The sequence below is a fragment of the Anabrus simplex genome, chromosome 1 (genome assembly GCF_040414725.1).
Source record: "Anabrus simplex isolate iqAnaSimp1 chromosome 1, ASM4041472v1, whole genome shotgun sequence".
In the NCBI taxonomy this organism is placed as follows: Eukaryota; Metazoa; Arthropoda; class Insecta; order Orthoptera; family Tettigoniidae; genus Anabrus; species Anabrus simplex.
The window spans coordinates 413300815-413327228 of NC_090265.1; the positions used below are offsets into that span (position 1 = coordinate 413300815).

Below are 26414 nucleotides of genomic sequence, written 5' to 3' on the forward strand. Positions count from 1 at the left end.
GGCCACGGCCGCTTCCTTCCCACTCCTAGCCCTTCCCTATCCCACTGTCGCCATAAGACCTATCTGTGTCGGAGCGACGTAAAGCAACTAGCAAAACAAAAAAAAATTCTAATAATAACAGTGTTAGTAGGAAAATGTTTGAAAAGCTGTGAAAGAGCAATTTACAAACCACTTTTCAAAACTCATTTGACGAAACACAGAAAATAAATAATTGTTTGATACTGGTCATTTATTTAAAATCTTAATAAATAACTGGCTAAATCAAGCTGACAACTTATCCTGACTTTGACAAGCCTGAGTCAGACAAAAAAATGTTTATCTGAGTTTATCTAGTGCGGCTTTGGCTTGCTCCTGCCCTGGACCAAAGGGTGTTGTACCAGACTCTTTTAGAGCTACAAAATGTAAACCTGTATACTAATGTTTTTACATGAGGATTCTCAGAGAAAAATTCTGATTTTGCTTGTCAACGATGTTCTGGAAAACACAAATGTCATGTTTAAAACATGCAGTGATTAAATAAATAGTTTTAAACATTTCGTTAACAAATGTATATACATCTTTTGTAATATATTATTGAATAACAATAGAAAAGTTACCGTAGACAAACTCATGGCTAAGAAGAAGAAATCCCCAGGAAAATAAAAATGTATAAACTGAAACCTTAGGAATTGTTAGGTAAGTTTTAAGTTGCAGCTTAATTTCTAAGAAAGGTTTCAGACTATTGTTGTGAATTGCCATCATGTGTTTTCCTATTAACATTACAACTATTTGTGTACGTATTATGCGTTCTAATCTTTTACGTGTTTAGTTACAAGTGACAGATGTCAGCATAATTTTAAGTAAAGAAATGTACATATACTACCCAGCCAGTTTTCTCCCTGCATAAAACTCATGTAGTATACAAGCCTAAGTAAAGACACAATTGAAGGAGTGTTCAATTATATCATTACGGTTGAATAAATAAACAATATCATGGTGAAAGTAGTCAGAGCGGGCCCTACACAGCCATGCTGAACGCCAGCCACTCTCGTGACGTCACAGTCCGAGCCTTGTGGCCTGTCTATCTAGTGCGGCCTTGGTTCAGTGCTGGTTGGTCTATTGTGATGTCTCTTGTGATGGTTTTCCTTTCCCCTTCCCCTGCATTCAGCCAGCTTCTTCACTTTTGCTGCTTTGAATAAGAGTATTCAGGCTCTGTTTATGAGTTATATTCCTTTTGCTCCTCTTGAAATTATATAATTTTTATATGCCTTACCTCTATTAGTGCCCGAATTATTCTTTTCCCCTTTTTCTTTCTTTTTTCCGATATTATCTGTCTGCTTGGGAACAAAATAACAGGATATATGAGTATTAGTATAAGCATCCACCATGCAGGGTCTGAAACAGAACGTTCCGTTTTTGGAACTGTGGACATAAATGGCTACACCTCGATGCTGATCACAGATTGTATGTATTTATTCTATATAACAATTCAACAAGTGCAAAACCATTTTCAACATTGGATGATGATGATGATGATGGTGGTGATAATAATAATAATAATAATAATAATAATAATAATAATAATAATAATAATAATAATAATAATAATAATAATAATAATAAATTTGGATAAAAAGTTTGATAAAAGGTACTTATTTCTAATTCTGCATTTCAATTTCCTTTGACACTCATTTCATTGTTGATAAACTTAACCATGATAGGTACTTGTATTTGTTCCTGTACTGACTTGTCTAAAGCTATTTAAAATAGCGTGTGCTTGGTCCACCTTATTAATACACTTTTATAATTGAAAATTCATTTATTCATACATGTTTCAGGAAAATAGTACATTCCCTTCGACAGTGAAGTCCCATCAGAGAATTAAAACAATATAACACTTTCTTTTGTTTAACCCAAAATTTAAATTCACCATATCAATGAATAAACAAACATTAGTGATATACTGTATTATGAAAATAATCATTACATAAAATATAACAATTAGATGATGCTGAAAGAGAATACCTAAATAAATTTAAGATCTTCAAGTTCTATATTTTTTCTCTTTTTTTTTTTTTTTTTTTTTGTACTTCCTCTTAAAACAATAATCACCACCACCACTTTTCTTTTCTTCCCTAAATGATTAAATGCTAGTTTATACAACAGGTTCTCATCTGTACTTCTTTCATTCATACTTGATCCAAAGAGATTTTTCGAGCATGATAAATTTCTAAACTTTCTAAAATATTAATGTATTATCCCTTTTTGGCTGAATGTATTAGTTCCACGTCATAAGGAATGTCTGTAAATTTATGATTCTTTTCAACCATATGCTCCTCCTGCTCTTCCACTGCCAAATATCTTTTATGTTTGACGGCATTAACATGTTCTTTGTACCTTATAGCCAAACTTCTTCCAGATTGTCCTATGTATCACTGCCTTTATGTTCTGCATGTCAAATTTGTAAATTCCTAACTTATTAAATATACATTTATTCTCAATTTTATCTGAACTAAAAGTTATTCTATTATTAATATCAGTTTTGTAAGCGATATTCATGTTTGTTTACCTGAACATTTTAACCAGTTGATAAGAGTGCTTATTTTGTAAAGTTATACCTGCAAATTTCTTTTTCTCCTTTCGATCTTTAACTAATATTTGCGCCGTTCCCGCATCCAGGTCGGGTCGCAATAAGATCCAGACTAGCTCAAAATTATTCCTTAAATCTTCAATCGGTGCTGAAATCGGGTTCATGAGTTCGTATAGAGAGTAGAAAAAACGGAATAAGCGGTTGACTAAGTCAGTCACATATTAACGCGTTGAATGTCTCCATCTCGCGATCCGATTCATTTTCCTAAAAATTCCTGCAATTCTTAACCTAAGTTCACTTAAAACTACATGCTTAACCTAAGAAGTCAGTAAAAGAGTAGATAAATTTTATCTAACATTACTTTATTAAATAAAAAAAGATTAAAAGATGATTTGAAAAGCTTAATATCATGAAAAGGAATCTCTCGTCAGCTGACTTTAAATCTACTTGTTATTCGCAAAATATTTGTAAAGGCCTTTGATCTTAGAAAAACATAAATTCATATTTACAAGATTTCACTGGGGTCTAGAAAATGTCTCTGATGCACATTAATCGACATATAATTCAAATATAAAATCACGTTTCTTTTTTGCCTCAATTTTTTCGGAAATTAATTTCTTAAATTTTTCAATTAATTTACATATATATCATATTTATCAATTAATTCACGAGATTCAAGTTAGCTTTTCCTGTAACTAGCTGTTAATATTTCATTTTCAGAATCATTCTGTATGTTAACTATCATAAAAAGAAAAACAGTGATCTTCTCACTCGCATAAATTACTCTTCACATTCACGTAAAGTTTTCGAGTATTTCAAGGTTTTCACATCTCAGGAAGAAAAGATGAGATAATTCATTAATTCATCATTCTACACTAAAAATAACCAAAATTACCATTACTGCTGTTTACCTAAGTCATTCATCAAAAATAAATATAAATTTTAAAATAATAAATTAAGTGCCAAGGTATATGTTACTTATACATGATCTGTCATTCTGCCATTAATTACATCTGACATCTATTTAATATTATTCCTGGACATTCAGTAGTCTGATTTGCAAGAAGACTCTACTAATTAATGTCAACATCCTTCAATTACAGATAACTTTACCAGTGATACCATTTGAGGTGACTAAACAAGCATCTTAACTTCTCTTATTTGAGTAAACATATTTGTGGTTAGACATTCATGATAATATAGGCTAAGCTTGCACTATCCTCCCGATGTGGATTTGTTTTTGATGATCTACATGATTAACATACACACGCTATATGGATTGTACATTATGGAATACTGAAGGATTAATATGCGTTACGGGATCAAGTATAACTATTCCCAACCAAATGCGTCCACTGACTTAACATCGTCAATAAAATATCTCTCTCTTCAATCTCGACGAAACAATAATCATTACCATCATTACTCTTCTTAATACTGAACCATTCTTCACATATATCTCATCTACTTCATATTTCACATCTCATATTTCACTCTTCATTACAATAATCATAATAATCCATCTTAATTTGATGCATACAACTATATAATCACTATTCATCCACTTAATTATCCCATTCTGTTCTCAATTTTCTTCAGATTCCTCTAACTCTGTTCATATGTCTACCTATGACCTCGATATAACCTGGTATATGATCTTACATTAACTCCATTTCGTAGTATAATGTCCTAATGTAGTCCTAATATTAACCACACTGTCATATCACATCAACAACTGAGATATGTTAACCTCTTCAGTCAATATTGACAGTATTGTGAACATAGAGTTTGGTTATCACTGGTTAAATATATATCCTAACTCAAAGAACTTGTCATTCTGGTCAGATGACTACCTAATAACCTCTTATGTTATTAAATTGATTGCCTCTCCGTGTAGCATCACTTCTTTAAATATAATTCACGACATCACTTCACATGTATATTTCACAAGAATAGAAAATGGTACTTCTTTAAAATTATATTTGAACTACTTACATAATTTATACTTTTGTAAACTTATATTTTCTTCCTGTGTTCCCACGTTGCTGTGTACGTCCAAGTGCTTAGGACATGGTTAATGCGATTGCGACATCGTATCAGCCTCTGGGAACATCTGGGAAGGTCTTTGCTTCATCTCAGTCATCAGGGAATAGATTAGTTGGCTTCAAGTCCCCATCACCAGGCAGTCTTCGCCTCAGTCTTCTTAGCACATGACGTAGACCACTTATTGCGCAGTTGAAACAGAAATATATATTAAGTTGGTCAGTTTCGTCATCTTAGAGGACAAAGCCTTCTGTAATTTAGAGATGTGTTGCTTCTAATGCTTCTTGTAATTATATCATATTGAAATTCTACCATTTTCCAATATGGTTATTAAAGCTTCAATTAGAATGAGATTAAATTTCCTACAGCTTCTTTAGTTCGCTATTACTCCTCTATAATCTCTTGAGAAAGAATTATACTGCTGGTTATCTCGTTTTCTTGGTGTCTTGTGACGTAAGCGATTACGTAATGATCTTGCCAGCTGTTCTGTTTCTCAGTTTTATTAAATTGTAAAAATGCGGTGTTCTCGTTAACACGTAGCATTTCTCCGCTGAATATTGCTATTTAATCTTCAACTAAACCTCCTTTTATGAGTATGGCCTTCTTTTTATCAATCTGCTGTAGCAATCTGCTTGATGTAGCTCCTTCTCAAATCGAATTATTTTTCAATAATAAATTTTAACAATATTCCATCTTTCTTTCTTTTTCACTGCCTTCTATATTTATTTCTCCACTTGTACCTGGTAAAAGTATCATCTCCTTGACAATTACGATCATTTTAGCGCTTTATTTCTAATGTTCTCGTGGCATAGCGACCATTTTTGCTCCAGATTATACACTGCTAACAGTGGAAATGGCACATATTGTTTTTGTTCATTTTTCATATATTATTTATTTACATATTTTATGCCCACACTGCAGCACTTAAATCAATACATTTGAGTTAATTTCTTCTTTTTCTTCTCCCAGAACTTTCTCATCCTCTCCGACCTGGAAGCCCTTTGTGTGTCTGATATAGTATATTGTTTCCGTTCAACTGTTTTTAGTTTGAGACTTATGATTTTGTTCTTCAAAATCCTCTTCTCTTTTCTGTCTTTGATTAGATGCCAAGTTATACCCAATTCTTCCAAATCATCCTGAACTTCTTGGAACCAATTATTATTGATTTTATTCTTCAAAAAGTAATCGAATAGTTGTTTCAATATCCTGGTGTCTGGTAATCTTGATATGTGACAGAAAAAGGAAATTCTGCTTTTATGCATTGTAGATATTATTGATTCACATTCATGATAGACAATGTTGTTAGGCAACAATCTCCACTGCCCATCAACTTGGTGTTTTTTATTAATAATTGTTCTAAGAATTCTTTTCATATATTATTTTAAATAGTTTTTAATAACTTAATTTCATGAGAAATATTTGCAAAACAGTTAGCATGGAGTAGAAAGAGACACTTTGAAGAACCCTTAAGGGTGTTTTTCTTACACTGATCACATCTTTTCTGCTTTTTAGTTGATATAATGAGGTGGTCTTTCCATCATAACATACCTCCTCTGGAAACCCTTTCGTCAGCTGCTTGTACTGCCAATGGAACACAGGCTACACACTTCCTAGAAGTGTACATTTACATGTATGGGAGAGTTATTTTCATGGTAAAGCTCAGAAGATCTAGTGGTTCACATTTCCCCATTGCACTGAGTTGGTAAAGCTGCCAAGCATTCTAACTGAGCAACTGAATGCAAAACTTAAAAGTGGCCAATACCACTTTTTGGGATGAATGCCACCTAGAAGAGCTCCTATGTTCTCATCATGGTGATCAAAGCCACCAATATGTGTGTTTTATTGGCCAATGTTTGCTGGTTGTTCAATTTCTACCTTTCCCGAGCAGCACTCCATCTAGTAGCTTTTCCTTCGGGTCTAGAACCAATAAAATTTGAGACAATAGTGACAACGCTATTATTGTTGTACCTGATCAATGTTGGTATGATGTAATACATCTGTCACCTGATAAAAGAACCCTAGAGGAAATTTTGCTACCTCTTTAGGGTCCATAAACGAAGCTTCGTCGATTCGGTCTTTTCTAATTGGCCAGTACCAGTGTATCCATGCTTGTGGAGTTCGTCAATTAAATGTAGGGCAGAAAAATAATTATAAAAAAATATATTCAGTTTGTATTCCTGAGACAATTTATCAATCAGACCCAGCCCAACAAATGCACCCACGCCAAGGTTACGGTCACGAGTAACACTTGCTCCGACATGAAGCTAACTTTGAATAAGGTATCCTAATTGATCAGACAAGCACCAAAGTGGGTTAGCTTACCTTTTATATGTTGTTTAGCACTGTGCCGTCCATAGTACGGCACCACAGCTTCGTCAACACATGCATTGAGATAATGGTAGTAAAATTTTAGCCATCTCTCATTGAGCATATCGCATAAACCCAAAAGTTTAGTCAACTTACCATCTTTGTAAAGGTTAGTGTTATCACATATATGCAAATAACGATGGATTTGAATGAACTTGTTACGGGACATGCTCCTTGAAATGGTTTGATTGTTGACATCGGGTGACTGCTCCCAATACATGTGCCAGCATGGCACCTCTGCATATCCACTTGCAAGCAAAATGACAATAACCACTTTCATCTCATCACGTGTCACTGAAAAATTCTTCTCGCCCTTCCGATGTGCATATATATATATATTAGTGTATTCCACAAAAGTCTAAAGTATATTGGTATCATAAAACAACTCTAAAAATTCAATTGAACTCAACTGTAATAAGAAAATATTAATAGGAATTGTATATAAGCCACCTAGTATTAGATAAATGGAGGACTTTGAAGCAGCTTTAACAGATCTTCTCAGTCTATAAGGATATCATAGTCATGGGTGACTTTAATACTGAATTGTTAAAACAAGCTAGTGAATTGGCTAAATTGTGTCACATATTCCATGCTCTGAGCATGGAAATCCTACCGCTTAACACTACGAACCACATCAACTACCCTGACCACTCGACTCCCACATTAATTGACCTTATATTGCAAATCAACCCCAGAAAATCTTTAAGCATGGACAGATCCCGGTTCCTGGGATTTCAACTCACGACTTACTGTACTTATGTTACTCTATCCGAGGACCGAAGTATAAAGCACACTATATTATTTTAAGGGACATAAAAGATATTGAATTAGATTACCTACACAATCACGCATATAACTTACCATGGGATGACATACATAATCTTCATGACATTGACTCAAAAGTTAACAGATTCAACTCATTAGTGCTGAACTTGTATGACAAACACTCCGGAGAGGCAGGTAAGATTTACCTGCCCCCCTTCCCCCTGACTGACGACCGAGATAGGATCTGCTATGGCCAGCCATGACCGTTGGTACAGACAATTCAGACAAACACGTGACAAAGATGACTTTGAGCAATACAGGAAACTGAGGAACAAAGTTAAACAGCTAGTTAGAAACAGAAAATGCCACTACTTTCAACAGTTAGCAGGATATAATAATTTAAACCAAACCTGGAAGAAGCTGTGAACTTTGGGCAAAGGCAAAGCCATAGAAGAGCACATTTCCATTACATCTCTAGATATGTTAAATGATTACTTTTCTCAGCCAAAAGTCGGACCAGTTCCATTACCAGCTAATCCCACAAACTCTGCATGCCGTTCCGAGCACGACCAGTTGTCTTTCCGCACCGTTCGTGCAAATGATGTTAAATGTGTGCTGTACTCTATCACTTCCAATGCGACAGGTAATGACGGTATCTCTATAAAATCAATTAAAAACATCATTGGGGCTGTACAGTCAATACTTACATATTCAACTACTGCCTGACCAATGGAGTATTCCCTAATGTTTGGAAATATGCACTAATAAAGCCAATCCCGAAAAACACTACCTTGGATTCTCCATCAGATTACCACCCTGTGTCCATCCTACCACCCTTCGCAAAAGCACTTGAACGTCTGATTCATGCTCAAATCACTGTATACCTGACCCATGATTCCTTCCTTGACCCTTTTCAATCCGGCGTTATAAAAAGGACATAGTATCATGACAGCATTACTGCAAATTACTGAAGATATCAGACATGCCATAGACCAATGATATGTGACTGTAGCAACACTAATAGACCTAAGCAGCGCCTCTGACAGTTAGCCCTCGGTTACTACTGCTCAAATTCTTTAGTCTCAACTTTAATGGCACATCTCTTAAATTTTTTAGCTCCTACCTCACTGACCCTCAGCTACGAGTATCAGTGACAACAATGTACTCAGGATGGCATAACAAGTTAATATGTGTCCCGCAGGGGTCGGTTTTGGGCCCGCTTTTAACTGCTGTTAGTGTGAACGACATAGGGGACGCATTGAAATATAGCAAGTACAACATCTATACAGATGATCTTCAGATTTATTATCTCTCATATCCATAAGACATTGATGTAGCCACTGACAGCATAAATTTAGACTTATGAGGACTGAATGACTATAACAAAAATAACAGCTTTTTAATAAATCCTAACAAAACTCAGACCATAGTATTTGGTACCAAAAGAAACCTTGACTTGTTAAAAAGTAGACATGTACCCCTAATTATTTTAAATAATACTGCCGTGCCCTATTGTACGTCAGCAAGAAACTTAAGTGTTATAATGACTGAGATGCTAAACTGGCCTGAACAAGTGACAAATAAATACATGCCCTAAAGTGCAAAAATCCCTTTTATCTTTCAAATGCTACTCTACAATATTTCCAAAACATCTTAAAATACAACTGGTAAAATCCCTAATCTTACCAATTCTAGACTACTGCTACACTGTACTTATGGACATATCGCAAGACAGTAACAAGATGCTCAAATGGAGTTTAAACACCTGTATTTGATTTATATTTTAGCTGCAATATGATTATCACATTTCATGGAGTTGTCATGGCTTCGTGTTCATGAGCGTCGCAGTCTCCACATGTTGTCCCTTCTGCAAGGAGTTCTAAACTCACGTGTACCGGATTATCTCTCATCAAACTTTCGTTACCTCTCCTCCTATCATAAGCATGATACACAATCTGGCTCCTCTTTAACAATATCTCTCTCAGTCACTCCAGGACTATTCGACTCGTTGGCTGAACGGTCAGCGTACTGGCCTTCGGTTCAGAGGGTCCCGAGTTCGATTCCCAGCCGGGTCGGAGATTTTAACCTTAATTGGTTAATTCCAATGGCACGGGGGCTGGGTGTATGTGCTGTCTTCATCATCATTTCGTCCTCATCACGACGTGCAGGTCACCTACAGGAGTCAAATAGAAAGACCTGCACCTGGCGAGCCGAACCCATCCTGGGATATCCCGGCACTAAAAGCCATACGACATTTCATTTCATACTCCAGGACTTACAACTGCTCCTTTGTAGTCACTGTCGCTAGGCTGTGGAATACCCTCCCTGCTACCATTACGGATTTGCATTCTCGTAGGAGATTTAGGATGGATTGCCAAAATCAATTGCTGAATACTTCTAGCTGACTTGTTCAATGGGTGTGAATGAGTGCGTGAATGAGCATATTTTCATAAAAATTAGGAATGTATTAGCTAGTTATAGGTTTTTACTGTGTTTCCTTCTTTTATTATTACTAGTGTTAGTTTTATGATTATTATCATGTTCATTTATATTGTCGAGTTGTACATTCTATAATTATTCCTTTTATCACTAACTCCACATTTCCTATTAGCACTACATTATTTTAAAAACGATTTGTTGTGTTTAAAAAATTATATGTCTGTTAATTATTTTAAATGTTGTGGTTAAGTGTAAGAGAGGGCCTTGAGTCCTAACTTCTCCATGAATAAAGATGAATTACTTACTTACTTACTTACTTCAATTGTCAAAACTGGATTGCATTCATTTGTCACAACAGGGATATTATTGTCAGTAGAGCACGAAGGATGACTACAATTCTCAGATTCAATTAGAATATGACCTTTTCATGGTTGTAATTTTTGATGACAGCTTCTGCAACACCAATTAGCTGATTTCTTGATATGTGGTCTATTGCAAGTAATCAACTTCACACAGCTGATGATGCTTATTATAAAACGAAACATGTACTACTACTACTACTACTAATTTGTGAACTTACTTGAGGCACATAACATATTGTATCGATAAGGTGGAACAATAATTACTGTCAATTTGTTTAAATGAAGTGGTGTACATTTATATCACACTGATTATCTTTATCTCCACTGTCCTCGTCACTTGCATTGTTTACTGGGGGGTTCGAGGTATGTTTTGGCTTCTTCATATTGAGGACATTCTTCTAGAATTGCCAGAATGTCGTTCAAAGTTAACCTGACAAAAAATTAACTGAGATTTGGTGGAAATTACATAAAACTGACTTGAATTCATATTTTGATTGTAATTAATCAAGTAGTCCGCCTCTGTGGTGTAGTGGTTAGCGTGATTAGCTGCCACCCCCGGAGGCCCGGGTTCGATTCCCGGCTCTGCCACGAAATTTGAAAACTGGTACGAGGGCTGGAACGGGGTCCACTCAGTCTCGGGAGGTCAACTGAGTAGAGGTGGGTTCGATTCCCACCTCAGCCATCCTGGAAGTGGTTTTCCGTGGTTTCCCACTTCTCCTCCAGGCGAATGCCGGGATGGTACCTAACTTAAGGCCACGGCCGCTTCCTTCCCTCTTCCTTGCCTATCCCTTCCAATCTTCCCATCCCTCCACAAGGCCCCTGTTCAGCATAGCAGGTGAGGCCGCCTGGGCGAGGTACTGGTCATACTCCCCAGTTGTATCCCCCGACCAAGAGTCTGAAGCTCCAGGACACTGCCCTTGAGGCGGTAGAGGTGAGGTCCCTCGCTAAATCCGAGGGAAAAACCGAACCTGGAGGGTAAACAGATGATGATGATGATGATTAATCAAGTATAAAGGGTCTTTACTTGTTATCCATTTTTACACGTAAGAAAAGAGGTACGGGTAAATGCATTTAACACTCAGTTATAAATGTAAACCTACCTATTCATGCCCACTGTTACATTTCTGGAACACTCGATTATAAATCTAGGCCTACCCATTTGCGCCCACTGTTCCATTTCTGGAACATGTCAATTTGTAGTACCATAGAGTTTTGACCCAAATATAAACAACTGTATTTACTGTAATATGAGATTGCAACATGTTTGCTAAACATCACAACTAAAATAAACACATAATTGTTTTTTTTTGTTTTTTTTTTATTTGTTTTACGTCACCTGACACAGATAGGTCTTATGGTGATGATGGGATAGGAAAGGCGTAGGAGTGGGAAGGAAGCGGCCGTGGCGTTAAGCAAGGTGCAACCCCAGCATTTGCCTGGTGTGAAAATGGGAAACCATGGAAAACCATCCTCAGGGCTGACGACAATGGGGTTTGAACCCACTATCTCCTGGATCCAAGCTCACAGCTGCGAGGCCCTAACTGCACGGCCAACTCGCCTGGTAGTATAATTGTTAAAATATGCAGCACAACTAAATTTACTCTTCCCTGGCAGCCTATATACACACAAGCACAACATTCAATTGCTGACTGTTTTGAACAAACTGAACTAAAACAAAGGAAAATTATTTGAAATGTTGGGCAGGTTTGCCAAGAGCATGGATCGGTAATAAGGTATGCGACAACTTCAGAAAACTGAATTTCTCATAGGTTTATATCAACGTTCCATTATTGGAACAGTGGAACAAAATGGGTTACAACTTCCCTATGGGGTTATGATGATGATTGTTGTTTAAACGGCCTAACGACTAGGTCATCAGCCCCTAATGGTACAAGGTGCAACAAAATGAAACGATAAAACTTCAAAATATATCCACTGATTAGAATCTAAAACGAATGATGATGAAAAAATGACCATGAATCCAAAACAATCAGTGGATCCAATTCACAGTACCTTATTTTCTGAGATGATGCTTGTTGTCCAAAGGGGTTCAAAATCATGGTTACTGGCCCCTTGTAATAGTACTAATCACTGGTAAAGCAGAACCATGGCGTTCCTCCTACAGGGGTACTAATCGCAGGTAACATAGACTGATGGTGTTCCCTGCACGGTGGTACTAATCACAGGTAATATTGACCCATGGTATGTCACACATAATGGCATCACTCACAGGTAACACAGACCCATGGTTTTTCTAACAGAAAAAGCAATGCAGACCCATGGTGTTCCTCACATAGTGGGATAAATCACGGCCGCCGGCTAGATCCGTGGTGTTCCTTACATAGTAGTACTAATCACAGGTACATATACTCATAGTGTTGCTCACATTGTGGTACTAATCACAGGCAATGTCGACTTACAGTGTATCACACATTATGGTACCATCCACAGGCAACACAGACCCATAGGGTTCCTCACATAATGGTACTACTCTCAGGCAACACACACCCATGTGTTCCTCACACAGTGGTACTAATCATGGGCAATGCCAAACCTGTGGTGTTTCTCACATAGTGGTACTAATCACAGGCAATCTAGACCCATGGTGTTTCTCATTTAGTGGTGCTACTCATAGGTAATGCAGACCCATTCTGGACGCAGTGGAACCAATACACTCAAATGCAGCACTCGGTACCTTCTCACACTAGATGCTAGTCTATGTAGCCTAACACCCGCTCCAGAACGTTGGTGGGATGCACACGATGGTACTAATCAAAGGCAATGCCCAGACCTGTAGTGTTCCTCACATAAATGTGCTGCTCCTAGGTAACGTAGACCCATGGTGGTACTAAACACAAGCAATGTCGACCCATGGTGTTCCTCATGTAATGGTACTAATCACAAGTAATCTCATGGTTCTAAGTCCATCATCCCTTGGTCGCCCCTTTTGGTCACCTCTTATGACAGGCAGGGGATACCGTGGGTGTATTCTTCATCTGCAGCCCCCACCCACAGGGGGACCACGTAGTTAATGATTTTACTAATGGTAGGATGGCTGTAGTTAGTTGTATTTCTCCATGCTCGCTGCTGTTTTGGGTGGCATGCCTGCTGCATTTCTTTGTGGCTGTACACGTTTACACAATGTGAAACAGTTCACATATTCTTTTCGCATGGTCGACTAGTGTCCTGATTATTCCTTATTTTTGCCTTGGGAGATGGTTAGAAGACTTATGCAAGTAGCAGTCTGTATGGGTGGTTCTCTGGTAAATGGTGTGTCCTAAGTAGAGATCAACTGTCCTTGTAATCAGAATGTATTTTAAATGATGTGGAAAAGTTCCCTCCCCCTCTCCATGGCTCTAGAATACAAATATGTTAACCATCATAGCTATGTTTTTTGTTTAAGAGATGGGGCCTACAAGCCTGGAAAATTTCTTCCATGTTCATCGAGAAGTCTACTGCGAAAGCCCAAGCTGTTATATTATCCTCAATTGTGACCAACACCAGTAAATAAAATTTGGAACAAAGAGAAAATTTAGTAGTAACGAGTCATACCTTCTTTATGTTCTGTAAAGCAATTTGAGGTAAATCTGCTTGAACCTGGATGTTCTCGTGAGGATAGTTGGCACCCACATCAAGCCGAAGTATGTGACAGCGTTGTGCATCATCTATTACCCGCAACTTCAACCAGGTCATACTGTGGGAAAGAAACTCTATATGTTTCATTCCTACAGTTTCTATATCAGACATAAGTCGTTGAAAGCTTTCCATATTTGTACAATTTAATTGACTTGGAGGCAGCCACTGTGTCTTCATACAGGAAGTCTGGAAAATATACTTCCTCATTAGTACAGACAGAATTTATGATATATATACATAATATATTTTTAATGCAACAACATATTCAAATATGTAATCAACTATCTTATTTTTTGTATATTTTGTCCTCAGGGACAATCTCCAGCTGGGGAAAATTGAAATAAATAAAAAAGTTAATTTTACTTTCTTTTATTTAAAAAAATTTAATGACAAATATAGGCCTAAGTGTTCCATAATGGAAGATGCTTGCAGTAAGCCGTAATATAAAAACAGCAACTTAAGATTTAAGACCTCTTAATAGAAAAATGCTCTAGATATAATGTATTATAATGTATTATTTGATTACAGCCCTATCTTCACAATGTTAAAATACATCACATTTAAGGAACATTTTCTCAGTAACTGTTTGACACAGACACTTGAAATTTTTACATATTATAAACAGGTATATTAGCTTTGTACTGATGCTAAGATCTTTAAAATAAAGGTCACTCTGTGGAAAAAATATATATTTTTTTAAATAATGCAAAATTGTTTGCTAATATTCTCATGAATTTTTCCAACCCACCTCAGAAATTTTGCAATATGTTTGTTTTTATTGCTTCAGAATGTATGGAATACTCTCACAAAGGAGCAACGAAAATTTCATAGTGATATCTGTAATAGTTTTTGAGACAATGATCCTTTTGCAGGAAAAAAGTAAATTTGTGGGAAATCACTTCTAAAGTTTCAACATCAATGCATGTCTGGTGCATAGCTGGGATTATAAGCATCCTCTTGCAATTTATCAAGGAGCTTCTTCTTGGTGGCTCTCCTGTTTTTTCTACAGTTCATGATGTACTTGGTAGCATTTTCTGATAATCTTAGTCTCTCCATGTCTACAGAATACACCTGCTGCTCTGCCCTTCCCTAATGACCGAAGGCCATCAACTAATCCAACATTTACAGTGTACATTCTCTTGTCTTGCTGTGAACTTTTTACAACTGAGAAATTAAAAAACTTGACACTGTATTAACAACATCTAGAGACAAGTTCTAATTCAGCAGCAAGGCCAATATGTCTCTGTTTTCAAGGAAATTCCACACTTACCACACTCTTTGCAACATGTTTTAATATATCAGATAAAATTGATATACACTGACTGACAGAGCAAATGCAACACCAAGAAGGAGTGGTTCGAAAGGGATGAAAGTTGGGGGAAAAACAGAGACGGCACGGACGAATAATTGATGTTTATTTCAAACCGATATGCAGGTTACACAATGCGCACGGCATCGACTCAGTAGGATGTAGGACCACCGCGAGCGGCGATGCACGCAGAAACACGTCGAGGTACAGAGTCAATAAGAGTGCGGATGGTGTCCTGAGGGATGGTTCTCCATTCTCTGTCAACCATTTGCCACAGTTGGTCGTCCGTACGAGGCTGGGGCAGAGTTTGCAAACGGCGTCCAATGAGATCCCACACGTGTTCGATTGCTGAGAGATCCGGAGGGTACGCTGGCCACGGAAGCATCTGTATACCTCGTAGAGCCTGTTGGGAGATGCGAGCAGAGTGTGGGCGGGCATTATCCTGCTGAAACAGAGCATTGGGCAGCCCCTGAAGGTACGGCCGCAGCACATGCTGCACGTAGCGGTGGGCATTTAACGTGCCTTGAATATGCACTAGAGGAGACGTGGAATCATACGCAATAGCGCCACAAACCATGATGCCGCGTTGTCTAGCGGTAGAGCGCTCCACCGTTACTGCCGGATTTGACCTTTCTCCACGCCGACGCCACACTCATCTGCGGTGACTATCACTGACAGAACAGAAGCGTGACTCATCGGAGAACACGACGTTCCGCCATTCCCTCATCCAAGTCGCTCTAGCCCGGCACCATGCCAGGCGTGCACGTCTATGCTGTGGAGTCAATGGTAGTCTTCTGAGCGGACACCGGGAGTGCAGGCCTCCTTCAACCAATCGACGGGAAATTGTTCTGGTCGATATTGGAACAGCCAGGGTGTCTTGCACATGCTGAAGAATGGCGGTTGACGTGGCGTGCAGGGCTGCCACCGCTTGGCGGCGGATGCGCCGATCCTCGCGTGCTAACGTCACTCGGGCTGCGCCTGGACCCCTCGCACATGCCACATGTCCCTGCGCCAACCATCTTCGCCACAGGCGATGCACCGTGGACACATCCCTATGGGTATCGGCTGCGATTTGACGAAGCGACCAACCTGCCCTTCTCAGCCCGATCACCATACCCCTCGTAAAGTCGTCTGTCTGCTGGAAATGCCTCCGTTGACGGCGGCCTGGCATTCTTAGCTATACACGTGTCCTGTGGCACACGACAACACGTTCAACAATGACTGTCGGCTGAGAAATCACGGTACGAAGTGGACCATTCGCCAACGCCGTGTCCCATTTATCGTTCGCTACGTGCGCAGCACAGCGGCGCATTTCACATCATGAGCATATCTCAGTGACGTCAGTCTACCCTGCAATTGGCATAAAGTTCTGACCACTCCTTCTTGGTGTTGCATTTGCTCTGTCAGTCAGTGTATATATTACTTCATTAATTTCACGTCCAGTACAAAATTTATTGTATTTCTGTTCGACAGCATTCAGGTTTCTATTAGATGATCTCTCAGTCCCAGTAGCCGTCTTATCAGACGGGGTTTCACGAATATATTCACTTACGTTTTTAGGGTAGGTGTACTCGGCCCTGCTTCACACCGTGAAGGCTCTAAACAAGGATTTTTGGCAGATTTGATTTCTTCTTTTGTTACACGTTTCCTGAACACTTTGTTCGAAAATTGAGGCATAACTTCCACAAACTTAACATAAACTCACAGAAAGAACTTGCGAAAAAACGCGGGCTAACTTGTTGCTAAACAACAAACAAAGGGACTATCAACAATGTAAACTGTTTTAATATGACCAACGGACAATAATCTAAGACAACATTCGTTTCAAACAAAAAAATAATTCCTAGATCAGCGTGATATGCACAAAAATAATGAAACGTCAAAATGTTGACAACAAGTCATCCGCCACGCCATGGCAGAATACTCGCCATGCGTAAGACAATAAATTTTTAAAAAATAATTAAAATGCTTCTAGACATTACTTTTTCAAAATTTATATGTCATTTTAAAGAGGATATTCTAAAGTTTAATAACAATCAAAAAAACTATTTTTGATTTTCCCCCCCAAAATTGCTTTCCGTATACCCTTAAATGATGTCTGATGGTCAGATAAAATTGTATAAAAATATGCAAGGTGTTCCTACTGAAAAGTTAACTCTAAAACATGCTTTCAGGACTTGATCAACTCATGAAAAATCAATCATATAAGAATCTCTTCCTTGTTCTAAGTTCCTTGGTAAGGATAGTTCCAAGTCAAGTGGAAAGTGAAGCCATGCCCAAGATTTAAAATCAGACCACAGCAGCTTTCTGACACAATCCTGACTGGAAATTCCATTTTGAGATTTTTCCCAGAACTGGGTGACTGATGATGTGTTTCTCTAAAAAGAATCTGAAGCTTACACTATTTAGTTTCTTTAAGGGAACTTTTGAAGTAAACATTATCCTGGTAAGATCCTTAAAAAGATCTAAAGCAGTTGATAAAGTCATAGTTGAAGAAGTTCCCGCAAAACACAGAAGTGAAATGCCTTTGCATAGAATATGTAAAAGGTATTCAGGCCAAACAGTCCTTGTAAATATGATCTAAAATTTCCGACTGCACTCTTACTCAAATATTAGCAAAAAATATAACGGGAAGTAGGTATAAAAATATGTGATACAATCTACTGAAAGCATACAACATTCACTCATTTTCACTATCAGTTCTATGTGGTGGATTTTTTAAAATTTGCTTTACATGGCATCAACACAGATTTGTCTTACGGCAACAATGGGATAGGAAAAGCCTAGGAATGGGAAGGACGCAGCCGTGGCCTTAATTAAGGTACAGCATTTGCCTCGTGTGAAAATAGGAAACCACCGAAAACCATCTTCAGGGCTGCCGACAGTGTAGTGGAATACTCTGTGAGCATTTCCGATGCTTAGTGATATCACAATTATGTTTATATCTTTTCTGGACCAACACATTTATTTCACATAATTTACTGTATTGTAAAGTGTTGGCGGGATAAATAAGTAAATAAATGAGTACAGAACCTGGTAGCGTCCTATTTCTAAGATTTATTAACTAAGCACTACAATTACACATACACAGACGATAGCCGAGCTCACAACTTACACAAGTACACGGTTATACATTTATATGGTCCGCACGCTCTCTCTCTTAGTTTCTCTTATGTTCCATCTACAATGAGAGAGAGAGAGAGAGAGACACACACACACACAGAGAGAGAGAGAGAGAGAGAGAGAGTCATTGATTATTTACAGTACACTCTCTCAGCCACTCAGTCACACTCGTTAGCGCTGTCACGATCCACAGCCTACACCTCAGTTTCGCAGGTCGGGAGAGTATCCGCTGTTCACTCAATCCGTCGAACCCTGTTCGCAGTCTACACACGTCGTTACCCAGTGTACCCTTCTTCGCCGCTCCCGAACACCCAAGGTTCTTCTCCAGCAGCCAGTCTCAAGGGACACACACACACGACATCAGGGAAACAGGAACGAGTCCTCGGCCCCAACAGGCAGATAATCCATCAGGCTGCACTCTCCCAGGCCATCACTGACTGCGCTCCAGCGAACTCAATCTCGCTCTCACTCACTCTTACTCACTAACTCCATCTAACTCTCACTGACTGACTGCAGGCAAGTAACTGCTCTTATATACCTGCGCCAGCCCTTCTGGAATAGTCCGGATGTTCGACGGATCCAGGAACCTCACGAAATAGAAGACTCCAGATTAATCTTCTAGTCGTTTCCGTAGTCCTCTGCTGCAGGACTGCGGGCAGAGGCGAGAGTGGATGGCCTAGCACTAAAATGCTGCACGTGATTGGCGCGGCTGAAGTAAGGGGGTGGGCCGAATATGGTGATGAGGCGGGCCCATAGCAATGGTGATTAGTAGCAGCAGAGAGTGGTTCACTGTAGGTTTCCGGTACCTGTGAGTCGTACCTACGTGAGCCACACCACGGGTCTGGGCGTTGCCTGTGATTAGTACCACTACATGAGCGACGCCGTGGGTCTGCGTTGCCTGCGCTTAGTACCCACTATGTGAGGAACACCACATGATTACCCTCGCCTGTGATTAGTACACCTAAGTAAACCATTACAGTATAAAATAATAGCACTACTAAAAGCCAACCGGAATGGGATTGGGTATCTCGGATATATTCTGAGTCATGGCCCTTCTTGTGCTCAGGCGGCTATGACTATACAATCCACCGGTGGTCCCTGGCCCGTTAGAGGAGAGATCCCAACTTGGACTATGTGTAAGTGGGGTAGCATCCTGCTTCACAAACTCACCGAGCTCAGAACATTTTAAGCAAGCCTTGGACCTAAGAGAGTAATGGAGTTCCACTCCCATTTGATAGACGAGGGACTCCTTGGAAACAACTTTGCGAATGAAATGTGGAATTCGATGGGGAGCTATCAATATTAATGGGGCTTATGGGAGAAAGAAAGTAAAAGTGGCTGAGTCAGCAAAGAGGATGCATATGGATGTACTAGGAGTCAGTGATATTCGGGTAAGAGGAGATAACAAGGAGGAGACAGGAGATTATAAAGCGTACTTGACGGGTATTAAAAAGGAAAGGGCAGAGTATGGGGTAGGACTGTTCGTCAGGAATACTATTGGACGCACCACAGTTTTTGTTAGGCACGTAAATGAGTGAATGATGTGGGTAGATTTGGTAGTTGGAGGAATTACGATGAGAATTGTCTCAGTGCATTCACAATGTGAGGGTGCAGATGAGAAGAAGTTGACAAATTTTATGAGCACTGAGTGACATCGTAGTCAGAGTAAACAGCAAGGATAGGATAGTGCTAAGGGGCGATTTCAATGCAAGAGTTGGAAATAGAACTGAAGGATACAAAAGCGTGATTACTAAATGTGGGGAAGATATGGAAGCTACTGGAATGGGAAGCGTTTGCTGGACTTCTGTTCTAGTATGGGTTTATCAGTTACGAATATATTCTTCAAGCATAAGGCTATTCACCGCTACACATGGGAGGGCAGGGGTACTAGATCCATAATAGACTATATCTTAACTCTTTGAATTCAGGAAATCTGTTAGGAATGTACAGGTTTTGATGATGATGATGATGCTTGTTGTTTTAAGGGGCCTAACATCTAGGTCATCGGCCCCTGATGGTACAAAATGAAATGACAAAACAAAAGTTTTAAATCATCCACTGACCAAAAAAAATGGCATGAAGAATGAATGGATGGACATGAACCCAAAACAATCAGTGGATCCTACCCAAAAACTACCATAAAGAAAACAGCATTACCCACCAAGGAACCACTTCTAAAGCACAATCCTGATGATGATGATGATGATGCTTGCTGTCCAAAGGGGTCCAAAATCCAGGTCGACGGCCCCCCATAATAGTACTTATCGCTAGTAAAGTAGAACCATGGTATTTGTAATGTTGGGGTACTAATATAAAGTAGCGTTGACTCACGGTGTTCCACATATGATGGTACTACTCACAAGTATTGAACGTCGTACAGGTAACGCAGACCTATGGTGTTTCTCCCATAATGGCGCCACACATAGGCAACGCAAAACGATGGTGTTCCTCACTTAGGTGTACTAATCACAGGCGGGGGTAATCATGTGGTGTTCCTCACATAGTGGGTACTAAGCGCAGGCAACGCAGACCCACGGCACCGCTCATATAGTGGTACTAATCACAGGCAATGCCCAGACCCCTGGTGTTGCTCACGTGGGTACGACTCACAGGTACTGGAAACCTACACTGAACCACTCTCTGCTGCTACTAATCACAAACCTATTTCGTACCTAATATAGTGGTACTACTCAGAAGTACAGGCAACCCATAGTGTTCCCCGTGTGATGGTACAAATCAAAAGTAGTTTCATGGTTCTAATTCAATCATCCCTTGGTCGCCCCTTTTAGTCGCCTCTCACGACAGGCAGGGGATTCCGTGGGTGTATTTTTCGTCTGCATCCCCCACCCACAGGGGGTAGAGAGAGAGAGAAAAAGAAGAAGAAAGAAGGGATCCATCACTTCGAAAAATGAAGTAACGGACGATGAAAGCCAAGGGCCACGAAGGCATGAAAATGAAAGACTCCCTAGGCCTCGAATGCTCTAATACCGTCGGGGTCGAAAAAGAACAAGAGTCAACCCAGGGAGGTTGGACAGGATAGATGAAAGTGAGGAGCCTGGCATAAGTGGAAGCAATGCCAAGGCTCAGCTAAAGGCCCCGTGGTCGCCAATCCACACTCCCCAAGTTGAGAGCCCCTTGGGCCCTTTGTAGTCGCCTCTTACGACAGGCAGGGGATACCGCGAGTGTATTCTATATGTGCGTCCCCCACCAGCAGGGGGTAGTGTGTTTGGTCCGCGAGAGGTATTTTATTTCACTCAAGTCCGCCGGCAAGCCGGTTAGGACTCCCCTATCCGCTACCTGGTACGTGTCATGTGGGAGTATCACCTCTCCCCCTGCTACGCCTGCGTAGTAGGTTCGTGGTGTACGGGTTTTTCGGGCATTTTTCGACGAGACAGACACCTATCTGATCTTTAGTGAACTAAGTACCTCTAGGCCTAAGATAGAGAAAGAGAAATATATCTGCATAAGAATAAGGGTAGAAAATCTCCAGGATGAGGAAATTAGAAGTACATGGGTATGATTAGTGAGAAGTTCTGAACAGTGGACAGTAAGCAGGTTCAGGATATAAAAAAAGAATGGGTGGCATACAGAGATGCTGTAGTGGAAACAGCAAGGGAATGCCTAGGAACAACTGTGTGTAAAGATGGGAAAAAGCGAACATCTTGGTGGGACGATGAACTGAGAGCAGCTTGTAAACATAGTATAAAGAAGACTTATCAGAAATGGCTCCAAACAAGGGCTGATGCAGACTGGGAATTGTACGCAGATGAAAGAAAAAGAGTGAAACAAATAGTTGTTGAATCCAAAAAGAAGTTGTGGGAATATTTTGGTAATAACCTGGAAAACCGGGCGAGTTGGCCGTGCGCGTGGAGGCACGCGGCTGTGAGCTTGCATCCGGGAGATAGTAGGTTCGAATCCCACTATCGGCAGCCCTGAAAATGGTTTTCCGTGGTTTCCCATTTTCACACCAGGCAAATGCTGGGGCTGTACCTTAATGAAGGCCACGGCCGCTTCCTTCCAACTCCTAGGCCTTTCCTATCCCATCGTCGCCATAAGACCTATCTGTGTCGGCGCGACGTAAAGCCCCTAGCAAAAAAAAAAATAACCTGGAAAGGCTAGGTCAAGCAGTAGGGGAAACCTTTCTGGACAGTAATAAAGAATCTTGGAAACAGTGTTTTGGGTAATTCAGGTGAACTCATAATAGATCCCAGGGAATCACTGGGCAGGTGGAGGGTATATTTTGAAAATCTTCTCAACGTAAAAGGAAATCTTCATGGTGCTATCATGAACAACGGAGCTCATGCGGAGGAGGAATATGAAATGAAAATGAAATTGAAATTAAGCTTGAGGAAGTGGAAAGGATGGTTAGTAAACTACACTGTCGTAAAGCAGCAGGTAGATTAAATTACACCTGAAATGGTGAGGTATAGTGGTAAGGCAGGGACAAATGGCTTCATAGGGTAGTAAGATTAGCATGGAGTGTCGATAAGGTACCTTCAGACTGGACAAAAGCAGTAAGTCATCATTTTACTATCAATTACCTATAAGCAAGGTAACAGGAAGGATTGCAACAACTATCGAGCTATCTCATTGATTAGTATACCAGACAAAGTATTCACTGGTTTCTTGGAAGGGAGGGTATGATCAGTTGTTGAGAAGAAGGTGGATGAAAACCAGTGTGGTTTCAGACCACAGAGGGGCTGCCAGGATCAGATTTTCAGTATGCAGTAGGTAACTGAAAAATGCTACGAGAGGAATAGACAGTTGTGTTTATGTTTCGTAAATCTAGGGAAAGCATATGACAGGGTACAGAGAGAGAAGATGTTCACCATACTGGGGGACTATGGGATTAAGGGTAGATTATTCAAATCAATCAAAACCATTTATGTTGACAATTGGGCTGCAGTGACAATTGATGGTAGAATGAGTTCTTGGTTCAAGTATTTACAGGGGTTAGACAAGGCTGTAATCTTTCACCTTTGTTGTTCGTAGTTTACACGGACCATCTGCTGAAAGGTATAAAGTGGCAGGGGGGGATGAAATCAGGCGGAAATGTGGTAAGCAGTCTGGCCTATGCCGATGTCTTGGTATTAATAGCAGGTTGTGCCAAAAGCCTGCTTGAAACTTGAAAATAGGAGCAATGAGTACAGTACGAAAATTAACCTTTTCAAGACTAAATTGATGTCAGTAGGTAAGAAGTTCAACAGAACCGAATGTCAGATGGGTGATACGAAACTGGAACAGGTAGATAACCAAGTATTTAGGTTGTGTGTTCTCCCAGGATGGTAATATAATAAGTGAGATTTAATCAACGTGCAGTAAAGCTTTTGCAGTGAGCTCACAGTTGCGATCAACAGTATTCTGTAAGAAGGAAGTCTGCTCCTGGATGAAACAATCTTTACATTTGTCTCTTAACTTTGATTTATGAAAGCAAAAGCTGGGTGGACTCAGGATATCTTATTCATAAGTAAGAAGTAACAGACATGAAAGTTGTGAGAATGATCGCTGGTACAAACAGGTGGGAACAATGGCAGGAGGGTACTCAGAATGAGGAGATAAAGGCTAAGTTAGGAATGAACTCGATGAAGCTGTAGGCATAAACCAGCTTCAGTGAGGCGAAAGGAGGAAGATAGCTTACCTAGGAAAATAATGGACTCTGTTATGGTGGGTAAGAGAAGTCGAGGGAGACCAAGACGGCGATGGTTAGACTCAGTTTCTAACGATTTAAAGATAAGAGGTATGGAAATAAATGAGACCACAGCAATAGTTGCAGACAGAGGATTATGGCAACATTTAGTAAATTCACAGAGGCTTGCATACTGAATGCTGAAAGGCACAATGGTCTATAATGATGATTTATGTATGTTCCACTCTCTTAACACATTGCCTTAGGCAAGTTGAAATCACAATGAAGTGCACTCTCAAATCAAACAATGAGGAGTTTCATAAAGGGTTAGAGATAAGGTGGCATTGGATATCTTTTTGAGTTATCTTATTTTTTCAGGAATCACATACACAGCCTTTGCAGATCCATGTCAACATGAAAATAATAGTTTTAAGTACTAGCAAGTGGTAAAATAAAGCAATGGTGTATGTCTATCCCCAACTTTTGAACTTCTAATTTTTTAAAATTTGAAACATAAAACAATATTTATAATATGTTGTTATCTGAGTCATCAGTCATAGACTGGTTTGATGCAGCTCTCCATACCAGCCTATCCTGTGCTGACTTTTCATTTCTACGTAACTCCTGCATCCTACATTTGCTCTAAACTGCTTGTCATATTCATACCTGGTCTTCCCCTACCGTTCTTACCTCCTTCACTTCCCTCAAAAACCAACTGAACAAGTCCTGAGTGGCTTACGATGTGTCCTATCTCTTCTTCTCATCAAATTTAGCTAAATTGATCTCCTCTCACCAATTTGATTCAATACCTCTTCTTTCATGATTCGATCTATCCATCTCACCTTCAGCATTCTTCTGTAACACATTTCAAAAGCTTCTATCCTCTTACTTTCTGAGCTAGTTATCGCCCATGTTTCACTTCCATACAATGCCACGCTCCAGACAAAAGTTTTCAGAAACATTTTTGTCATTCCTGCGTCGATATTCGAAATGAGCAAATTTCTATTCTGGAGAAAGCTCTTCCTTGCCTGTGCTAGTCTGTATATTATGTCCCCCTTACTTCTGCCATCATTAGTTATTTTACAACCCCAGTTACATTATTCATCTACTTCCTTTAAGAGGTCATTTCCTAATCAATTATTACCTGCATCACCTGCCTTCGTTCGACTGCATTCCATTACTTTTGTTTTGATCTTCTACTCCTTAACCAACACTTACCATTCAGCAACTTCTCGAGATCTTCTGCATTTTCAGATAAAATACCAATATCATTGGCAAATCTCAGGGTTTTATTTTCCTCTCCTTGGATTGAGATTCCCTTTCCAAATTCCTTTAAGGGAGGTAAGGAATGGTAAAGACACACCTTATTATAATAGAGAAATAGAGACTAAGAAGGAGGTGCAGACTGGAAAGAAATAGAGTAAGAAATGGCTGTGGAAGTAAGGAGAAATTGAAGAAACTTACTAGAAAATTGAATCTAGCAAAGAAGGCAGCTAAGGATAACATGATGGCAAGCATAATTGGCAGTCATACAAATTTTAGTGAAAAATGGAAGGGTATGTATATAGGTATTTTAAGACAGAAACAGGTTCCAAGAAGGACATTCCAGGAATAATTAATGAACAAGGGGAGTGTGGATGTGAGGAAATTCAAAAGGCAGAAGTATTCGGTCAGCAGTATGTAAAAGATTGTTGGTTACAAGGATAATGTCCAGATAGAGGAGGAGACTAAGGCTAAGGAAGAATTAAAATTTACATATGATGACAATGACATTTACAATAAGATACAAAAGTTGAAAACTAGAAAAGCGGCTGGAATTGATAAGATTTCTGGGGATATACTAAAGACAATGGGTTGGGATATAGTACCATATCTGAAGTACTTATTTGATTACTGTTTGGTCAGAGGAGCTATACCAGATGAATGGAGAGTTGCTATAGTAGCCCCTGTGTATAAAGGAAAGGGTGACAGACATAAAGCTAAAAATTACAGGCCAGTAAGTTTGACATGCATTGTATGTAAGTTTGGGAAGGCATTCTTTCTGATGAAATTAGACATGTTTTTGAAATTAATAACTGGTTCGATAGAAGGCAGTTCGGTTTTAGGAAAGGTTATTCCACTGAAGCTCAACTTGTAGGATTCCAGCAAGATATAGCAGATATCTTGGATTCAGGA

General features: G+C 39.5%; 1 protein-coding gene across 3 annotated transcripts in view; it reads right to left on the bottom strand.

Annotated features, from left to right (window-relative positions):
* LOC136856869 (E3 ubiquitin-protein ligase FANCL) overlaps window positions 1–26414 on the bottom strand; it is a 180323-nt gene that overhangs the window by 111340 nt on the left and 42569 nt on the right. For 2 of the 3 annotated variants that reach the window (XM_067135073.2, XM_067135074.2), the window contains exon 4: window positions 14098–14367. The exons of the other annotated variant lie outside the window; for it this stretch is intronic. In XM_067135073.2, coding sequence (XP_066991174.2) covers window positions 14098–14367 — 270 coding nt within the window. The remainder of the gene's footprint in view (window positions 1–14097; window positions 14368–26414) is intronic. 3 annotated transcript variants of the gene reach the window in all.